Genomic DNA, 18,958 nt, shown 5'->3' on the forward strand with positions numbered 1-18,958 from the left:
TGCTTTTGCACTACAAACCAGAGTTGGGTGGCTGCAACAATGATTATCTGACCTGCAAAGACTAAACTGGCCCTTCACAGAGAAAGTTTGCTATCTCTTGTTCTGAATGCCATCACAAACCAAATGTATGAGGAAAACATGCTTAGGCTGACTAATAAAGGCATGTTTCATTTGACATACAGTTACATTATGTATAAGGCTATTTTCTCCATTCATATAAAGGGACAGTATGAAGATAAGTGTCCCAGACCTCTAGGGTCTATCTGAAACCATTTTTCTGACCCCTGAGAAATAGTGTCATAAGAAGTAGGAAATGCTATTCCACCTCATTCCTCCATTTCTCTATTATCTCATATTAAGCTGAAACATTCAATGTGGGTAAGATTTAAGAGATTTTCCTTTATGGATTTTTATATTGCATTTTCTGTTCAAAGGTCTCAAATTAGAGAAAGATGCAAATATATGATTGAAATTTTTCTTAAATTTTATCTTTTCATATTAATCAGTAAAAATTAAAACATCATTATATTTATATAACATCTAGTTCTGCATAAAAAGTATGAATGAAATACACATAAGACTTGGTTATATTATATAGAAAATATTATATAGAATATGAAAGTCAAATCAACAACATAAGGTTACAAATAGAAAACAGCAATAAAATATTTCTGATATATTTACAAAACTAAAATGATTAAACTATTCAAAGCCATTAATCAAATTAGACTTTTATAATGTTCGTAACTACCCCAATTGGAAAATATATCTGAGTCATGGACTGAAATACAGCCAAAATTACTTCAAACTGCCTAAGGTGAACTTAACATGAGAAAAAGCATCTTAACATTTTCAGCATAAGAAAACCTACCCCATATCCAGTAGCTATGGGTCTAGGAACTGCTGTGCTTGGTATTTTAGCAGTTACCTTGGGGAGGAAAAAAGACATAATTAACAGAATTCAGATAAAGCTGTATAATAGAAAACTGGAAAAGAAATGGAAAATATGGATTCATCAGTAGAGAAACATTTATACAATATTTAGGATAATTTATCTTAAATTAAATTATCCTAAATATTGAGGAGCCTGAGTTTTTAAAGTATTGAAAAGGAAACTTATTCTAGGATTCATTTTAAAGGAGAAAGGGACTTAAGAATAACCTCAGGTGCTGATAAGAAAGATTAGTTTTCAGGGATGCATCTATCATTCATTATGTGTACTTACTGCTGCCAGCCACTAGTCTGGGCTTGAATCTCAGTTCTACTACCAGCTGTGTTTATTTAATCTCTTTGAACCTAAATTTTCTCATATTTGAAATAAGGATATAAACTATGCTGATCACTAAATTGTAGTTGGAATGAAACAGGACAATGTCCTAAAAATGTTAGTTGTCAGGCATTGTTTGAAATATTTGATTAAAATATCACTTAAAGAGTTTTACTTCTGGCTATGATGGACCATTGTTTTAAATAACTTTCCCACTAAGAACAACTAAAAGAGCTCAGGATGAAAATATTTTTGTGAAATAACAGTTTGAGTATATTAGCAAATCATCAAGTTAATGAAGAATCATATGGCCTCAGACAGGGAAAAGAGAAGGCTAGAGAGGTTAGCCTAACTTTGGGCCTGCTCTTCTCATGGAGGCATGTGCTAATTCCAAAGGCATGGCTGAGAAGCTGAACATATTTTTACAGCCTCACAGACGTGAAGGGGTGAACACTGGAGTTGGGGGCCTGCCAAAGTGGCAGCCCTGGTAACCCTCCAGGCTTTAAATCATGATCTCAAAAGGCTATACTCTAAGACTGAAAAGTAACTTAGAAGTATACCAGTCCTCATAAGGACTGAAGTCCAATTTAGAATCATCTCAAACTTAACTGGATTAGTGTGATCCAGGATTCCTTGTACGTCTAGGGCCATAAGCAAAAAGTAGATTATCTAGTGAAAGATGAGATTACTGAGAGCTGTGCTATCCAGTAGAACTTTTCTTCAGTGATGAAATGATCTATACCTACACTGTCTGATAAAATAGCCACTAGCCACACATGGCTGTTGAGCATTTGAAATGTGGCTTGTATAACAAGCCTCTGATTTTTTTAATTTTATGTAGTTTTAAATAATTTAAATGTAAGTAGCCACAAGTAGCTAGTGGTTATCATACTGGACAGCACAGACATACAGTTTTAAATTATCTCTAAAAGTTTTCATTTCAAGGTCCAGCATTCAACCAAAACAACCAGACATACAGGAGGCAAGACTACCTAAACAAAAGACAAGAGAAATAAAAGAAACTTAGAAGAGGATACATATAATGGAAATATCAGACACAGACTTTAACATAACTATGCTTAATATAGTCAATGAATTAAAAGACAAGATTGAAAACTTCTTAAGAAAGGAATAAATGGAAATTCTAGAACTGAAAAAGAGATGAAAGTAATGTAAAATTCTGGCATTGTGCAGGAAGTAGTAAAATACAAATTTATACTAGACTTCAGTAAGTTAAAGATGAGTATAATCTTAAGGAAATTAAAGAATTTAAAAGAATGGTTAGAGTATAAACTGCCAATATCAGTGAGGAGAAATGGAATAATAAATAACAAAGAAAAGAAGGCAAGGAGAAAAAAATGAAACATAAAGGTGGCATGAAAAAACAAAAAGCAAAGAGTAGCACAATAAATTTGAACCAAATCAGTAATTTCATTAAATGTAAATGGACCAAATAATTTACTAGAAATATAAGATTATCAGACTGTATTTTAAAAGAAAGAACTCAATTACATGCTGCTAATAAGAAATACATTTTAAATATATGGATATGGAATAGGTGGAAGTAAAAAGATGGGAAAGATATATAAACTCTAGGCAAAAGAGAGCTTATGTAGTATAGCAATATACTAATATCTGACAAAATGAACAAACAGCATTACTAGAGATAGGACATTTCATAAACAAAAGGCTCAATTTACCATGAAATTATAACAATTCTAAATACTTTTACCCCAAATATATGAAGCAAAAACCTAAAAAAGGAAATAAGTCCACAATCTAGTATAAAACTTGACCATATATTTCTCATTAATAGAACTAGTAGGCTCCTACCACCAAAAAAAGTCAGTAAAAATATAGAACACTTGAATAAAACCATTAACAAAACTAATTGACCTAATTCCATCTTAAAGCTGAAGAGGAAGGATATGGGTCTCAGCAATTTTTTCCATGAAAACAAAGTGAAGGTAAGAGTCCATTATTCTTTTTAACTACTTACTGACTAATTCTGTTTTTTAAATTTTTAATTTTTAGATTCAGATCTATCTCTTTGGATAGAGCAGATCCTCCACTGTCTCTTCCTTCACTCATTGAACACCCTCACTGCAATGTCTTTCCTCCCATATCTCAAGGTCAGTCTTAATTGTATATATCTTTTAACATTCAACTGTAAATGTATCTCCTAAGCAGCTTCTTCTGCTTGTTCTAATGTGTGATAAATAACTTCTCCTTGTGGTCGCATAGCAATCTGTATTCTTTTTTACAACACTTATTACATTATGTTTAGAATACCTTTGTCCATTTTATTTTCCTTCCTAAGATTATATGGTCCTTTGGAGTTTGCTAGAATCTTATTCCTCTTAAGTGCACCTAGTACATTTCATACAAAATTTATAGTTTTTTTCCTATTTAATATAGTAAATAGGGTGTGATGAAAATATCATTCAACAGGGAGTCAACAGACCTAAGCTCTGCCCCAGAAACAGACAGCTGCTAGACCTTTGGCATCTCCAGGCGTCAGTTTCCTCATAAGGGTCTCTGAAGTCACTTCTAAAGATTGCTAAAGGACCAGCCTGACAAACTGATTACCTAATGTCTGACACCAGAAATCACTCAATTGAGGACAATGCTTGCTTATTTACTGTCATGTGATAAGGATTTATAAAGCAGGAAAAGAACAATGAATAAGACGGTCTGCCTCTTCAAAAAGTTTATAGTCTAGTCATTAATCTAATGGAAGAATTCAATCTATGATTTGTCCTTCTATAATGAAGGTAATCTTAAAATTAAAATATAGGTTGTGAAATGTGTACACAAGAATTAACTTTATCCAAAGAGAGGTCTGCCTTTGCCCTGGGCTACTGGGAGGTGGTCTCTAGGCCCTTGGGATATCCTGCCTGATACATCTTTATTTGGCCACCAGACAGTGTATCAGTGTGATTTATGATAGGAGCTTTGGGACATATAATATCAGTTGCAACTTCCAGAGGTATTAGCCTAAACCTTCAGGAGGGGCTGGAGACTAAAGGTCTGCCATACAGTGTGTGATGGAATCCCAGTAAAGACGCTGGATACCAAAGTTGTGGGTGGCCTTTTCTGGTTGGCAATATTCTGGGAGTACTGTCATGCACAGTGGTTAGAGGGAGTTAATGCCATCCAGCATTCCACAGGGAAAGGACTGCCAGAAGTTCCACATTTGGACCCTACGCTCTGCCCTGTGTGTCTCATCCCTTGGCGAATTGCAACCTGTATCCTTCCACTGCAATAAATGGTGCATGTAGTAGCTTTCAGTGAGTGTTGTGAGCATTTTCAGAGAACTATTGAACCTGAAGGTGGTTTGGACACTCCCTGAACTTGCAGTTGGTGTCAGAGGTGAGGACAGTCTTATAGAGAACTATGTCCTCTCACTGTAGTTTGCTACATTCATTGCAGGAAACCACACACTAAACTCACTTACATAAATGTGAAGGGCAAGCTAATCATTTATTTTGCTAAATATGTGTGGCAGGGCTAAGGGGGAAAGTGACAATTTGAAGGAAAACAAAAGCTGAGGATACTTCATCTAAAGCAGAGGTATTGTTCTCTATCAGAGTTTCTCAACTTAGGCACCACTGAGCTTTTGCCAGATATTACTGTGGGTGGGACAGGGGGCTGCCCTGTGCATTGTACAATGTTTGGCAGCATCTCTGCCTGCTCCCCACTAGATGCCAGGGGCACTCACCCTACCTGTGACAGCCAAAAGTACCTCCAGGCCAAGGGTCCCCTGGGGTAGTTGTAGAGAAGAATTGAGAACCACTGCTATATAGTAGATAATGAATGGAGAGAAGCAATTTTAAAAATGGAATATTAGGCATAGCATATTAGGGATAAAATTTCTATTCTTCACTGTTTTACTTAGTGTCAACCTTGTTTATTTTCAACTCTAAAAGAAGCTTGGCAAATTTCATGCACTGTAGAAGGCAGATATCTCTGCTTTGCATGACATACACAAAAATTTTAATAATAACACGGAAAAAATTACTCTAGCAATTTAAGTTCTGATGGGAGGTTAATTAATGGGAAATCATTAATCCAAAGGAGAAGTAACTTATAAATTAAGCCCCAATGTTTTAAAGGATCAATATTTATGTACTTTAAAAATTGGAAAAGCAAGCATTTTTTAAACAATGAGTATTTTATGTAATCATATTCCAATCCCTTATATAAATAATAATATCCACACTATCAAAAACATAAAGAAATTATTTGATCTTTAAATGCCACTTACAGGATATACTAAAAACTATAAAACATTGCTGAAAGAAATTAAAGAAGATACAAATAAATGGAAAGACATCCCTGTTCATAGGTTGGAAAACTTAATATTAAGATGTCCATACCACCCACAGCAAACTAAAGATTCAGTGTAATCCCTACCAAAATCTCAATGCCATTTTTTGAAGAACTAGAAAAATTCATCCTAAATTCATCTGGAATCCAAGGGACTCTGAATTGCCAAAACAACTCTGAAAAAGAACAAAGTTCAGAGACAAACTTCCTGATTTTAAAACATTGCAAAGCTACAGTAATAAAAACAGTGTAGTTCTGGCATAACAACAAACAATGGAATAGAATAAAGAGCCCAGAAAAAGCCCTCGTGTATGTGGTCCAAGAAGGATGCCAAGACCACACAAAGGGGAAAGGTCAGTCTCCTCAATAAATGGTACTAGGAAAACTGGATATAAACATGCAAAAGAATGAAGGTAGATCCTTATCTAACACACATAAAAAAATTAATTCAGAATGGATTAAAGGCCTAAACATAGGCCTAAAACTTTAAAACCCCTAGAAGAAAAAATAGGGGGAAAGTTTCATGACATTGGAACTAGCAATGATTTGTTAGATATGATATCAAAAGCAAAATATGATGCCAGGCAAAAATAGCAAAAATAGACAAACGGAGCTGCATCAAACTTACATACTTTTGTGCATCACAGAACACAATCAGAATGAAAAGGCAACCTACAGAATGGAGAAAATATTTACACATCCTATATCTGATAAGGGGTTACTATCCTGAATATATAAAGAACTTCTACAACTCAGCAACAAAAAAATCAAACAAGCCAGTCTAAATATAGGCAAAGGACTTAAGTAGACATTTCTTCTACTTAAGATGATATACAAATGACAAAAAGCACATAAAAAGATATTCAACATCATTAATTATCAGATAAAAGCACATCAAAACCACAATGAGAATCACCAGATAACCATTAAAATTGCTACTGTCAAAAAGAAAATAACAAGTTTTATTGAAGATAAGGAGAAATTGGGATCCTGTGCAGTGTTAGTGAGATTGTAAGACAGTGTAATGGCTTTGGAAACAGTATGCAGGTTCCTCAAAAATTAAAATAGAATTAAGATAGGATGTAGCAATCCCATTCCCAGATATGTACCCAAAGAATTGAATACAGGGTTTCAAAGAGAGATTTGCACACCCATATTCATAGCACCATAGCCAAGAAGTGGAAGCAGCCCAAGTGTCCATGTGAACAAAATGTGATCTATACATACAATGGAATATTATTCAGCCTTAAGAAAAGAAATAATGTCACATGATACAACATGGAAAAACCGTGAGGAAATTATGCTCAGTAAAATAAGCCAGTCACAAAAAAAGAAATACTATATGGTTCCACTTATATGAGATATCTAAAGCAGTCAAATTCAAAGACAAAACCAGAGAAGGGTGGTTGCCAGGGGCTGTGGGAAGGGGTATGTGGGGAGTTGTTTAATGGGTACAGTTTCAGTGTGAGAAGATGAAAAAGTTCTGGAGATCTGTTTCACAACAGTGAGAAAATATTTAACACTACTGAACTGTACATTGAAAAACAGTTAATATGGTAAATATTATGTTATGTGTTTTTTACCACAATAAAAAAAATTCACTTACTGGTGGTCTTCTGCCATGGCTAGTTCTCACAGCTTGCTGAAAAGCTGTGTCATTTTCCAATTCCTAAAACAAAAAGGCAAATTTAACATTCAAAATGAAATGAGAATTAAAAAAAAAACATGTTTAACCTCTTCTGTTTGGTATTCAAGGTCCTCTAAAATTCATCTGACCCCAACTGTTGATATCCAAGTAGGAGCCCAAGGACTCCTGTCCTCAAATCACCCCCTATACCCAAAATATTGTCTCCTCCTTGCCCTAGGAAGAGGCATACTGATAATATAAGTCATTTTTAAGGACTTTTTATTGGCCACCATTTAAATGGGTGATATCTATCATTAATGCCTGCTTAAAGATTAAGTACACAGGATATGACCTTTCTTCTGTTCTTTATGCCAAGTAGTTAACAGTGGTAAGAACAGTCATATCTCTTTTTCTCCCTCCCTTTTCTCTCTCTGTGCTCTCTTACTCCCCTCTCTTCTTCCACATGCCACACCATGGCTACTAGTTCTATCTGAGAACGTGTCAGGACATTTCATCTAACTGGAGATGTTAAGTCTGAGGTTCAGTATGGGGATAATAACCTAGGCAAATGAAGGGTTCCAAGGAGTCCAAACTGCTGAGCCATTTGGAATCCAAGTCTCACCTGAAATAAAATGTTACTCTGCTTTGCTGATTCCTGACCTTTACTCATATGCCCCCTGAGGACATTTGAGGAAAGTAACATTACTCAAGGTCAAGTTACGAGTGTTCCTGGGTTTCTTATATAAAATGCCATTTTTAGACTCTCTCAAAAGCATCCAGTTTTACCAGTCACCAAATCTTCTAACTAGCCTTTGTTTTCTGCTCCTTCATCAACACAAACTCCGGTTCTAATTCTTCATACGTATCTTATGGGCAGTTCTTAGACTTGCCTCTGATTTATTCCAATCTACTCCCCACAAAAATATTTTTCAAATTATTAAAAAATAAATACAAACAACACATAAAAGATAGAGTCAATATCAACTTACTTTTTAAAATTCTGCAATTAAGGTCAAATGTTTATATAACCAAGGTTATAAACATTATAAACTTTAAATATACTTTTATTATGTGCATTTCTTTTTAATTTTTATTTTAAATAATCTGTACAACCTTTCATATCAACTACATGAAATAAATGAGTACGTAATTCTCAGCCACAGAAACTAGGCCACTTTCATATGAGATATAAAGTCAAAAGCAACCTTCAGCATAATTATACTACTTTGGATCTTTTAGGAAAAGAAAGTCTCCTAATATACCTAAACTAGTAGTAAAACTTAAAAAATAACTCAATTCTAACTAAATGATGAACTAAATTGTCAACAAACTCTCCAATTAAAAATAACTAACGCAGCTTTCATAGTTTTTTCTTTGTTCATGATTTGGTTAACAATTTGTATGGTCTATGAACATTTTACCAACTGTTTCAATTAATTCTTATATATTAAACTTGTTATTATTCCATTTAATTAAGATACAAGAAAACCATGGATAAACCAAGTATTTTTATCTTACTGTTTATTTTGTCTGATATTCTGAATATTTGCTTCAAATTAAGAAATTAAGCCATACTGTGATAACCTAAGGAATTAGGAAGTTTCTCTAGTGCTTTAGAAATGATTGTATTCATGATCTATTAATTCCACTTCTGGGACTCTATCTATAGAAATGTTTCATCAAAATACTAAAATTATTTATGCATAAAATTGTTCACAGCATTGTAATTTACAATAAAAGACTGGAAATAAATGTCCTATGATCAGAAAGTAGTTTGAATCAACTATATATATTCAGTATTATGCAGCCATTAAAATTATATTTGTTATTATTTATTATAAAATTATAGAATTTTAGTATCATGAGACATTGCTTATGATGTAGTTGAATGTAAACAAGCAAACAAAAATAAATGCTCGTTCAATTTTAAAGACGTCAGAAGAAAACTGTATGTATACGCGAAGGAAAGACAGAATGAAAAAATGTTAACAGTAGTTATTTTGGAATGATGAAATTATAAGTATTTCAACAATAAGCATGTATATTTTTTATACATATAACTCTTAAAACTGGGAGGAAGGGGGAAATTTCAATGGTTTTCAAAATTTACACTAACTTAGGAAAATGCCTATGTTTTAACACAAGTTTTTAAAAATGATTCTACATAATCATATCTATGTGTATATGTGTGTGTGTTTGTATATAGGGAAAGAAACACCTGCATGTATTAAAAGATAAGGGAATACAGCAAAATGTCAGATGATATGACTAATACAGATGATCTTTGAGTGACAGGATTTGTATCATTTTATTTATTTTTTGCCAATCTTCTGTATTTTTCATATTTTGTATAATAATCAGTATGTCCTAGATTTTTATTTCATATAGAGTAAGTGGATGGTTTCTATTTGCTTTCCTTGATTTCTTTCTAAGTCTCACATTCACAAACTACCATTTTTCTCCTGAGGGAAAAAAAGAATTTAAAAATGACTAGAAGCTATATGAAAATCTCTAGAATAGAAAGAGATTTCCTAAATTAGTTTAAGGTCCTTGAAAAGCTAATATTTAATACTTCTATCCTAGCAAGCAAATTAGTACCCATGTCCTTATTTTTTTCACATACTAATTCAAGATAATTTTATAGTTTTATTTTTTTTACAATTCAGAAACTATACTTCTTACAATGATGCAAGCAGATTTAAAATATTCAAATACTTGTCTTACTGATAATTTTTTAAATTACTATATTACTAAATATTAAACAAGTATAGATTTGTTGACATAAATGGATATTCAGAAAAGAGAAAAAGCAGCTTACAAAACAATACATGCAGTATGATACCATTTAACCCAAAATATAGAGATAAACATAGATTTTCACATGAAAATATTTGGTAAGGTATGAATTATAAGTTAGTTAATGTTTATCCCTGGGTGGTGATAGCGTCTATGATTTCAATTTTTTTCTTTCTTGAACTCTATTTCCTAATTTTCTGTAACATGTTTGTATAACTTAATTAGAAGATAAATAACTCTACATGATTTTTCAAATTTAGAACTCACTTTTGGTATCTTAAGTTATCTAAGTCTTTAGTTTATGCATTCACATAGATAGTGCTGAAGAATACAAGTATATAATTGATCCTAATTTGTCTCCATCATCTTTCTCATGATTTTCCTTTCTGCTGCATTTATTACTACTAGTGGAAGTTAGTCGAGTCTTTAGTAACAGCACTTTTCTAGGCTTCTCATCAGTTTAATCAAAAGTACAATAAAACAGAACCCTCAAACCCAAAGTTTTCATGAACCATCCAGTTAGCAAAGACCAACATAAAACACAGATTTTTTTTTTTTACCTCGGTATCATAGGTTGGATTGTAGTCATTATAACCAGAATAAAGATCATCTTCGTCTGTCTCTGGGGCAAGGTGTACATTTTGCATCATTTGTACCTATGAAAAATCAGCAGTGTAAATATGTCTTGGTATAAGAAATAATTCTTAATTGAAATAATACATCCTTGAAAAATACAAGACTCATGAGAGAAATTAAAGAAGACACAAATACATGAACTTCCTGGTCAAATTTATCTCTACATATTTTTATGGCTTAAATTTTTTTTACCTCAAATTCTCAAAACTATGTGTCAAAACATACATTAACTGCCCTCATTTCATGTTTATTCGATACCGAATACATTAATAGGACAGTGACAGGCACTACACAGGGAAACTCTATGATGGAAAACATTGTTAGTTTACATCCAAAACTGTGATGAAAAACAACAGAGAACAGTATTTGCTTCTTAGGGGTGGGGACTAGGTAAGGGCTGCATAGAGAAGGGCATCACTGAATTTTCAGGGGGTGATAAATATTCTCTATCTTGACAGGGGCTTGGGTTACACAGGTATAGGCATTTGTGAAAATCTGAAAATGAATGCATCCTTGAAATTTTCTGCTTTTCACTGTAAATTTTTTTCTTGAAAGAAAAAAATGCAATCAAGTGTTCAACTCTAATTAATGTGCATACCTTAGTATTTAAGGGAAAGCTTAATATCTATAACTTGATATACATAAGAACAAGATGGATAAATGAAAAGATACATGGAAAAGCAAGTACAGAAAAATGTTAATGGCAGGAGCTACATGGTAGGTTTCAAGATAACTGCAAAATTCTTTAAATTTTGCTGTAAATTTGAAATTTTCATAATAAAATGTTGACAAAAAATGCAAGACAGAGATAAAAACTCTCAGCAAAATGGGTATAGAGGGCAAGTACCTCAACATAATAAAGGCCATATACAACAAACCCACAACCAACATCCTACTTAACAGTGAAAAGCTTGAAGCTTTTCCTTTAAGATCAGGAACAAGACAAGGACATGACCACTCTCCCCACTTTTATTCAACATAGTACTGGAGGTCCTAGCCACGGCAATCAGACAAACACAAAGAAATAAAAGGCATCCAGATTGGTAAGGAAGAAGTTAAACTGTCACTGTTTGCAGATGACATGATATTGTATATAAAAACCCTAAAGAATCTACCCCAAAATGACTACAACTAATAACTCAATTCAGCAAAGTTGCAGGATACAAAATTAATACACAGAAATCTGTTGCATTCCTATATATGAACAATGAACTAGCAGGAAGAGAAATCAGGAAAACAATTCCATTTACAATTGTATGAAAAAGAATAAAATACCAAGGAATAAACCTAATGAAGGAGCTGAAAGACCTATACACCGGAAAATACAAGACACTCATGAGAGAAATTAAAGAAGACACCAATACATGGAAATTCATCCTGTGCTCATAGATAGGAAGAATTAATATTGTCAAAATAGCAATCTTGCCTAAAGCAAACTACAGATTCTATGCAATCCCTATCAAAATACCAACAGCATTCTTCAACAAACTAGAACAAATAGTTCTAAAATTTATATGGAACCACAAAAGACCCCACATAGACAAAGCAATCCTGAGAAGGAAGAATAAAGCAGGGGGGATTATGCACCCCAACCTCAAGCTCTACTACAAAGCCACAGTAATCAAAACAATTTGGTACTAGCACAAGAACTGACCCATAGATCAGTGGAACAGAACAGAGAGCCCAGATATAAACCCACACATAGAGGGCCAATTATGATAAAGGAGCCATGGACATACAATGGGGAAATAACAGCCTCTTTAACAACTGGTGTTGGAAAAACTGGATAGCTACATGAAAGAGAATGAAACTGGATTACTGTCTAACTCCATATACAAAAGTAAACTCAAAATGGATCAAAGACCTAAATGTAAGTCATGAAACCATAAAACTCTTAGAAGAAAACATAGGCAAAATTCTCTTGAATATAAACATGAGCAACTTTTTCGTGAACACATCTCCTTGGGCAAGGGAAACAAAAGCAAAAATGAACAAATGGGACTACATCAAACCAAAAAGCTTCTGTACAGCAAAGGATACCATCAGTAGAACAAAAAGGCATCCTACAGTATGGGAGAATATATTTGTAAATGACATATCTGACAAGGGGTTAACATCCAAAATGTATTAGGAATTCACATGCCTCAACACCCAAAAAGCAAATAACTCGACTAAAAAATGGAGAACAAACACTTCTCCAAAAAAGAAATTTGAATGGTCAACAGGAACATGAAGAGATGCTCCACATGGCTAATTATCAGGGAAATGCAAATTAAAACCACAATAAGGTATCACCTCACACCTGTTAGGATGGACAACATCCAAAAGACAAGGAACAATAAATGCTGGCAAGGATGGGGAAAAAGGGGAATCCTTCTATACTGCTGGTGGGAATGTAAATTAGTTCAACCATTGTGAAAAGCAATATGGAGGTTCCTCAAAAAACTACAAATAGAAATACCATTTGGCCCAGTTACTCCACTCCTAGGAATTTATGCAAAGAAAACAAGATCCCTGATTCAAAAAGACATATGCACCTCTATGTTTATCACAGCACTATTTACAATAGCCAAGATAGGGAAGGAACCTAATTGTCCATCAGTAAATGAAAATGAATGGATAAAGAAGAGGTGGTACATATATACACAATATAATATTATTCAGTCATAAAAAGAAAACAAATCCTACCATTTGCAACAACATGGATGGAGGTAGACGGTATTATAGTCAGTGAAATAAGCCAGGTGGAGAAAGACAAGTACCAAATGATTTCAATCATTTGTAGAGTATAACAACAAAGCAAGACTGAAGGAACAAACAGCAGCAAACTCACAGACTCCAAAAAGGGAGTAGCAGTTACCAAAGTGAAGGGGTTGGGGAGGGAGCATGAGGAGGGAGGGAGAAGGGGATTAAGGGGCATTATAATTAGCACACATAGTATAGGTAGGTCATGGGGGAGGCAGTATAGCACAGAGAAGACAATGACTGTATAGCATCTTACTATACTGATGGACAGTGACTCCAATGGGGTATGAGGGCAGACTTGAGAATATGGGTGAATGTTGTAACCACATTGTTGCTCATGTGAAGTCTTCATAAAATTGCCTATCAATGATGCAAGTAATGACTCTATAGTGCCTTAATACACTGATGGACAGTGACTGTAATAGGGTGTGGGGAAGGACTTGATAATATGGGTGAATGTTGTAACCACAATGTGGCTCATGTGAAACCTTCACAAGATTGTATATCAATGATATCTTAATAAAAAAATGCAAGACAGAATAAAACTGACATCAAAGCAAAGTAAAAGGGAAGCATGGAAGTAATGTAATTATTGCATACATATACTATAAATGTAATAATTACTAGAGAATCTGGAAGGAATTGCCAGAATCTTTCAAATTAAGTCAGTATTTTAGCAGCTAGGGGGGTGGGGTGGCTAGTTACCCAAGAAATGTACTTTCTCTACCTTAAAATATGTATTTTCTTTAAAGCTCAAAAAAGTGTGCCAGTAAATTTCTACAAAAATTTTGGCTTAATCTTATTGCTCATCAAAATGAAATAATTGTGGCTACTCATACCTTTTAAAAATAATGTAAAATACAAAATTATTAACTTGAGATATAATTTGTGGTGTACAATTCAGTGGTTTTAATTATATTCGCAAGGTTGTGTAACCACCATCACTATTTCCAGAACATTTTCATCACCCTTTAAAGAAACCTGGGACTCTCCATTTCTCCTACCTCCTAGCCCATGGCACTAATCCACTTTCTTTCTCTTTGGATTTGATAGTTCTGGACATCTATATACATGTAATCATCCAATATGTACCCTTTTGTGTCTGGCTTCCTTTTACTCAGCATAATGTTTTCAAGGTTCATCCATATTGCAACATGTATCACTCTCAGTCCTTTTTATGGCTGAATAACATTCATGTAGAAGTTTTCATGTGAACATATATTTTCAATTCTATTGAGCATATACCTAAGAAAGGAATGGCTGGGTCATATGGTAGTTATGCTTAACTTTTGGAGGAGCTGCGAGACTGTTTTCCAAAGTGGTTGCACCATTTTACATCCCAGCAGCAATGTACAAAGGTTCCAGTTTCTCCTTGTCCTAGCCAACACTTTTTACTGTCTTTCTTGTCAATTACAACCATTCTAGTAGGAGTTTTGAAATGTGGTTTTGTTGCATTTCCCTGATGTCTAATGATGTTGAGCATATTTCATGTGCCTGTTGACTACTGAACATCTCTTTGGAGAAGTATCTGTTCAAATTCTTTGCCCATTTAAAAAAATTGGGTTGTCTTATCTGAGTTACAAGAATCCTTTATATATTGTGGATACTAGACTCTATCAGATTATGATTTGCAAATTATTTTCTCCAATTCTGTGCATTAACCTTTCACTTTCTTGAGAGTATCCTTTGAAGCACAAAAATTTTTTATTTTGATGATGTACAATTTATCCATCTTTTCTTTGGTATTTGTCCTTTTGGTATTACAGGTAAAGAAAACCACCACCTAATCCAAGGTCAAGAAGATTTACACTTGTTTTTAATTTTATGACTTTAACTCCTTCAGGTCTTGAGTTAATTTCTCAGTATTTTTTGGAGATGCCACCCCCTCTATCCCTTAGAATGTGCATTTCTACAAGCTCCCAAGTGTTTGATGCTGTTGGCCTGGGCACCACACTTTGAGGAATACTGTGCTAAAAAAAACTTCCTGATTATGAGCTCTATTTAAGTCAGTTTAGCTTACATGTCACACAAAAAAAGCAGTTTTTAGAACGAGATTCATACTGCTAGGTTGCAACGAGTTTGAAAATAGTTTAAATCTTCAAGAGACTTTAGCTGAACAGACATCTAGTAAACATACTAATTTTAAAGGCGCGTGAAGTGAGGCCGGGAAAGGGCAAGTACAGGAGGCTAACAGTAATGGCTGGCAGAACAACTTGGGTTTTCTGGATTCTCCAAGCTATTTCAAGAGCAGTTTATACACATAATAAGCCTCTAATGTTGAAATAATATCAGGATAATGCCACCTCAATATAAATTAAATGTCAGTAAAATCTTTCTTTAAATGTGAACATTGTTTTTATGATACTAATTCCACTGACTACACGCGATAGCGTACATCCAAGATGCCTGTTGTAGCTCCTCAAAAGTTCACAACCAGAAAATCTACCTGGTAAAAGAAAAAGCCTAGAGAGAATCTTGAAAAAGGTTACTTAAGAGTCTTTGGAATTTTTTTCACCTTTGTAAGGGTGAGAACATGTTTTATGCCGTCTGTTGTGTACTTTGAACATTGCACTAATTAAGCCTTTAATTAGAAAAGCTTCAGTCAAGAGCTTTATCTAACACACCAATTAAAGACGAATGTTCCCTGTACAGACTGTGAAATTGGTGATCCGGTGAAAAGGTCTGATTTGGTTCGGAATTCCCTGGTGACGTGTGGCTGTGATTTGGGGCGGCCATCCCAAGCGGAGCAACACTGCCCCCTCCCCCCCGCTAAGGGGGGTCAACAAACTTGTTGACTGTGGGCGTGGGCGTCTGAGCATCCTCGCCAGCGTTTCGAGAGGGCAGTTTCGCAGGGGGCAGACGGAGCCCTTGAAGGGGAGAGACTACCCAAGGCGGGCCGAAGGAAGGGCAGGGCCGGTGGTCAGGCGGAGGCCTTCGCTGGCCCTCCACCAGCCTCCCACCCCAGCCGCAGGAGGCGGGCCCGGCGCGGGGGGTCCGGCGGTGCGGGAGGACGTCCGCTAGGGCCCCAGCCTCGGCCAGCCAGTGGCCTCGCGAGCGCCGCCCGCGCCGCCGAGGCTCTCGTAGCCCGGGGCCTTCTCCTACCTCTCGCGGAGGGGAGCAGAGCGACCGCGAGTCCACCCAGCCGGGAGCGAGGCGGCTTTCTCAGGGATCTACTCAGAGCCCGCGGGGGCCAAAGCGCAGCCCAGGTCGTTGTCACGCGCGGAATCCAAGGAAGCCGCTCCCACAGTCCTCCGCGCCAGGGGCGGGGCGGGGCGGGGCGGGGCGGGGCCGAGCCGGGGAAAGTGGCGGCGGCTCTGTGAAGGGGGCTGGGAGGGGTCCTGCCCGCGTCTCTACGGGGAGTGTGAAAAGAAAATCAGGATCTTATAAACCCTGATGAAATCAGCCAGAAAGCAGACTACCAAAGGGTGATACCAGGTTACTATCAGATTATCTCCTGCAGCGGCTATGCTCTGATCTTAGAAGCCTTGGAAGCCAGGTTTCCGTGTCATCACCGACTCTTTAGTCACCCTGTAAAATTCCTCTGGTAGGAGATGCCTGTCGGGAAAGCCTCAGCAATCCTTCTTTCCTCCTGTCTTTATTACCTGCTTGCCCAGGGCACACCTTTACGCAGGTTCTTTATGTATTGGCTAGTGAGTGCCACCAAGGGCAGGGACTGAAACTTAGTGTCCCAGCTACATAGAACCGGGTTCATAGTAAAGCTTAATGAATGCACTATGAATGAGAAATCAAAATCATAATTGTTTAATATCATTAACGTTTGTTTTAAGTTTTAAAGATAAATGAGGGGGCACATACAGAAGGAGTCTAAAGGCACATTAATGAGTTTTAAGCGTTAGGTACATGTTGGGAGGCAATTATTCTCCATGAGGGTCTTGCTTGTATTCTCGATTTACTGCGATGGTTAATTTAACGTGTCCACTGGTCCATGGTACCTAGTTTTTTGTCAAACACCAATCTAGATGTTGCTGTGAGGATTTTTTAAAATTTGATTAACAGTTAGAACAGTAGACTTTGCATGAAGCAGATTAACCTCAGTAACGTGGGTGGGCCCCATTCAATCAGTTGGAAGCTTTAGGAGAAAAGACTGAGGTCCCCTGAGGAGGAGGGAATTCTGCCTCCAGACCACAGACTGCAGCTGAACCCATCCCTGGGTCTCCAGCCCACTGGCCTGCTCTGTGGAGTTTGGACTTGCCAACCCCCCACAACTGAATGAGCTAATGCCTTAACAGAAATCTTTCTGAATTCATTCTTTTGATTCTGTCTCTATGGAGAACTCTAATTCAACAACTTTTTCCAAGGTGTTTTTATAGGGAGCAGGTTTGGACGACTGAGATGGTTGTGTCTTTCTAGTGCAAAAGGCAGTTTTGTTGCTTATCAGGTATATTAAAGATAATTTCTTCCTTTAATGCAAAGGCTGGATACTTTGACCTGCAGTTCACTATGCAGGCTGAAGTTTCCTAAGTTTAAGTTCCTTAGCTGTGACACAAACCCATTGCATATGCAGCACCCTCCTGGGTTACCCTCATGGGACTTAGGAGGCAAGGGGAAGAGAAGGGAATGGGAAGCTTGGGTTGCTTGCTGTGCTGTGAGTAATGAAGTCCTTTGTCTCTGACCCAGGTACTTTCTGCCAGCACTTATGAAACTGTGCTAGATTGTTAGCTTGGAAATGGGGTAAACTCTTACACACTTCTTAATAGTAACTAGTTATAGTGCTTAGCTGAAAGCAAATGTTCACTACTTATTTGTTGAATTAATTAGTGAACACCACGGAGTTCTTTCAAGTTAGTGCACATGACAATGTAGAGACAATTTTCATTATCTCTTTAGGTCTCCAAGCTATAAATTTCCAGGTCCTTCCAAAAATTTTTTATTGCAAACAAATTTAATTTCCTTTAAACTTGACTGCTCTTTAAGCATAAAAGCATGATGCAATTATTTACCCAAGGACTGATGAGTCATCTCCTTCATTTTAAGTATTGTAATGTAGCTACCACTTACTGAACACACACCTATATTGCCAGACAAAATGTTAGGATCACATAGCTTGTGTTACTCACATATAAGCTCCACAGAAAACAGAGTTTTTTGTCTTTTTTGTCTGAAACTATATACCCAGTGCCTAGAAAAATGCCTAAAAATAGTTGGCTCTCAGTAATTTACTGACTAAATTATCAGTGCTTGTAATCAATTATATATACAAGCAGGGGGAATGGGAAGCAAGCTGAGAGAGAAAATAAGTCTAATTTTGAACATGTTGAGTTTCAGAGGCCTGTAAAATGTGCACGTAAAGATGTTGAGTGGGAAACTATATAAAACTGTGGAAAGCTCAGAGAAGAGATTCCGTCTGGAGACATATACTTGGGATTCACTGGCTCCTAAAGTTAATGGATTTGAAGCCTGGGAATGGGTGAGATGGCTAAAGTGGCAGGGGGTATAAAGGGACAAGAAAAGAGAACATGGCACTTAGCCTTGGAAAGTTAGTATTTGAAGAAAACCAGGAATGTGAAAGTAAGTAAGCTGAAGGAATAAAATGTGCC

At 36.1% G+C, this 18,958-nt stretch overlaps 1 protein-coding gene across 4 annotated transcripts in view; it reads right to left on the minus strand.

Moving 5' to 3' along the window:
• IFT88 (intraflagellar transport 88) overlaps positions 1–16,650 on the minus strand; it is a 188,826-nt gene extending 172,176 nt beyond the window's left edge. For all 4 annotated transcript variants that reach the window (XR_008993219.1, XM_057490395.1, XM_036910152.2 and 1 more), the window contains exons 1-4: positions 16,503–16,650; positions 10,580–10,675; positions 7,203–7,265; positions 872–928 (exon numbers count right to left, since the gene is read on the minus strand). Coding sequence is in view for 3 of the 4 variants with exons in the window: in XM_057490395.1 (XP_057346378.1) it covers positions 872–928; positions 7,203–7,265; positions 10,580–10,669 (210 nt within the window). In the remaining variant the exon portion in view is untranslated. The remainder of the gene's footprint in view (positions 1–871; positions 929–7,202; positions 7,266–10,579; positions 10,676–16,502) is intronic.
• Between the last annotated feature and the right edge of the window lie 2,308 nt (positions 16,651–18,958).

Source organism: Manis pentadactyla, chromosome 2, assembly GCF_030020395.1.
Source record: "Manis pentadactyla isolate mManPen7 chromosome 2, mManPen7.hap1, whole genome shotgun sequence".
Taxonomy (NCBI): domain Eukaryota; kingdom Metazoa; phylum Chordata; class Mammalia; order Pholidota; family Manidae; genus Manis; species Manis pentadactyla.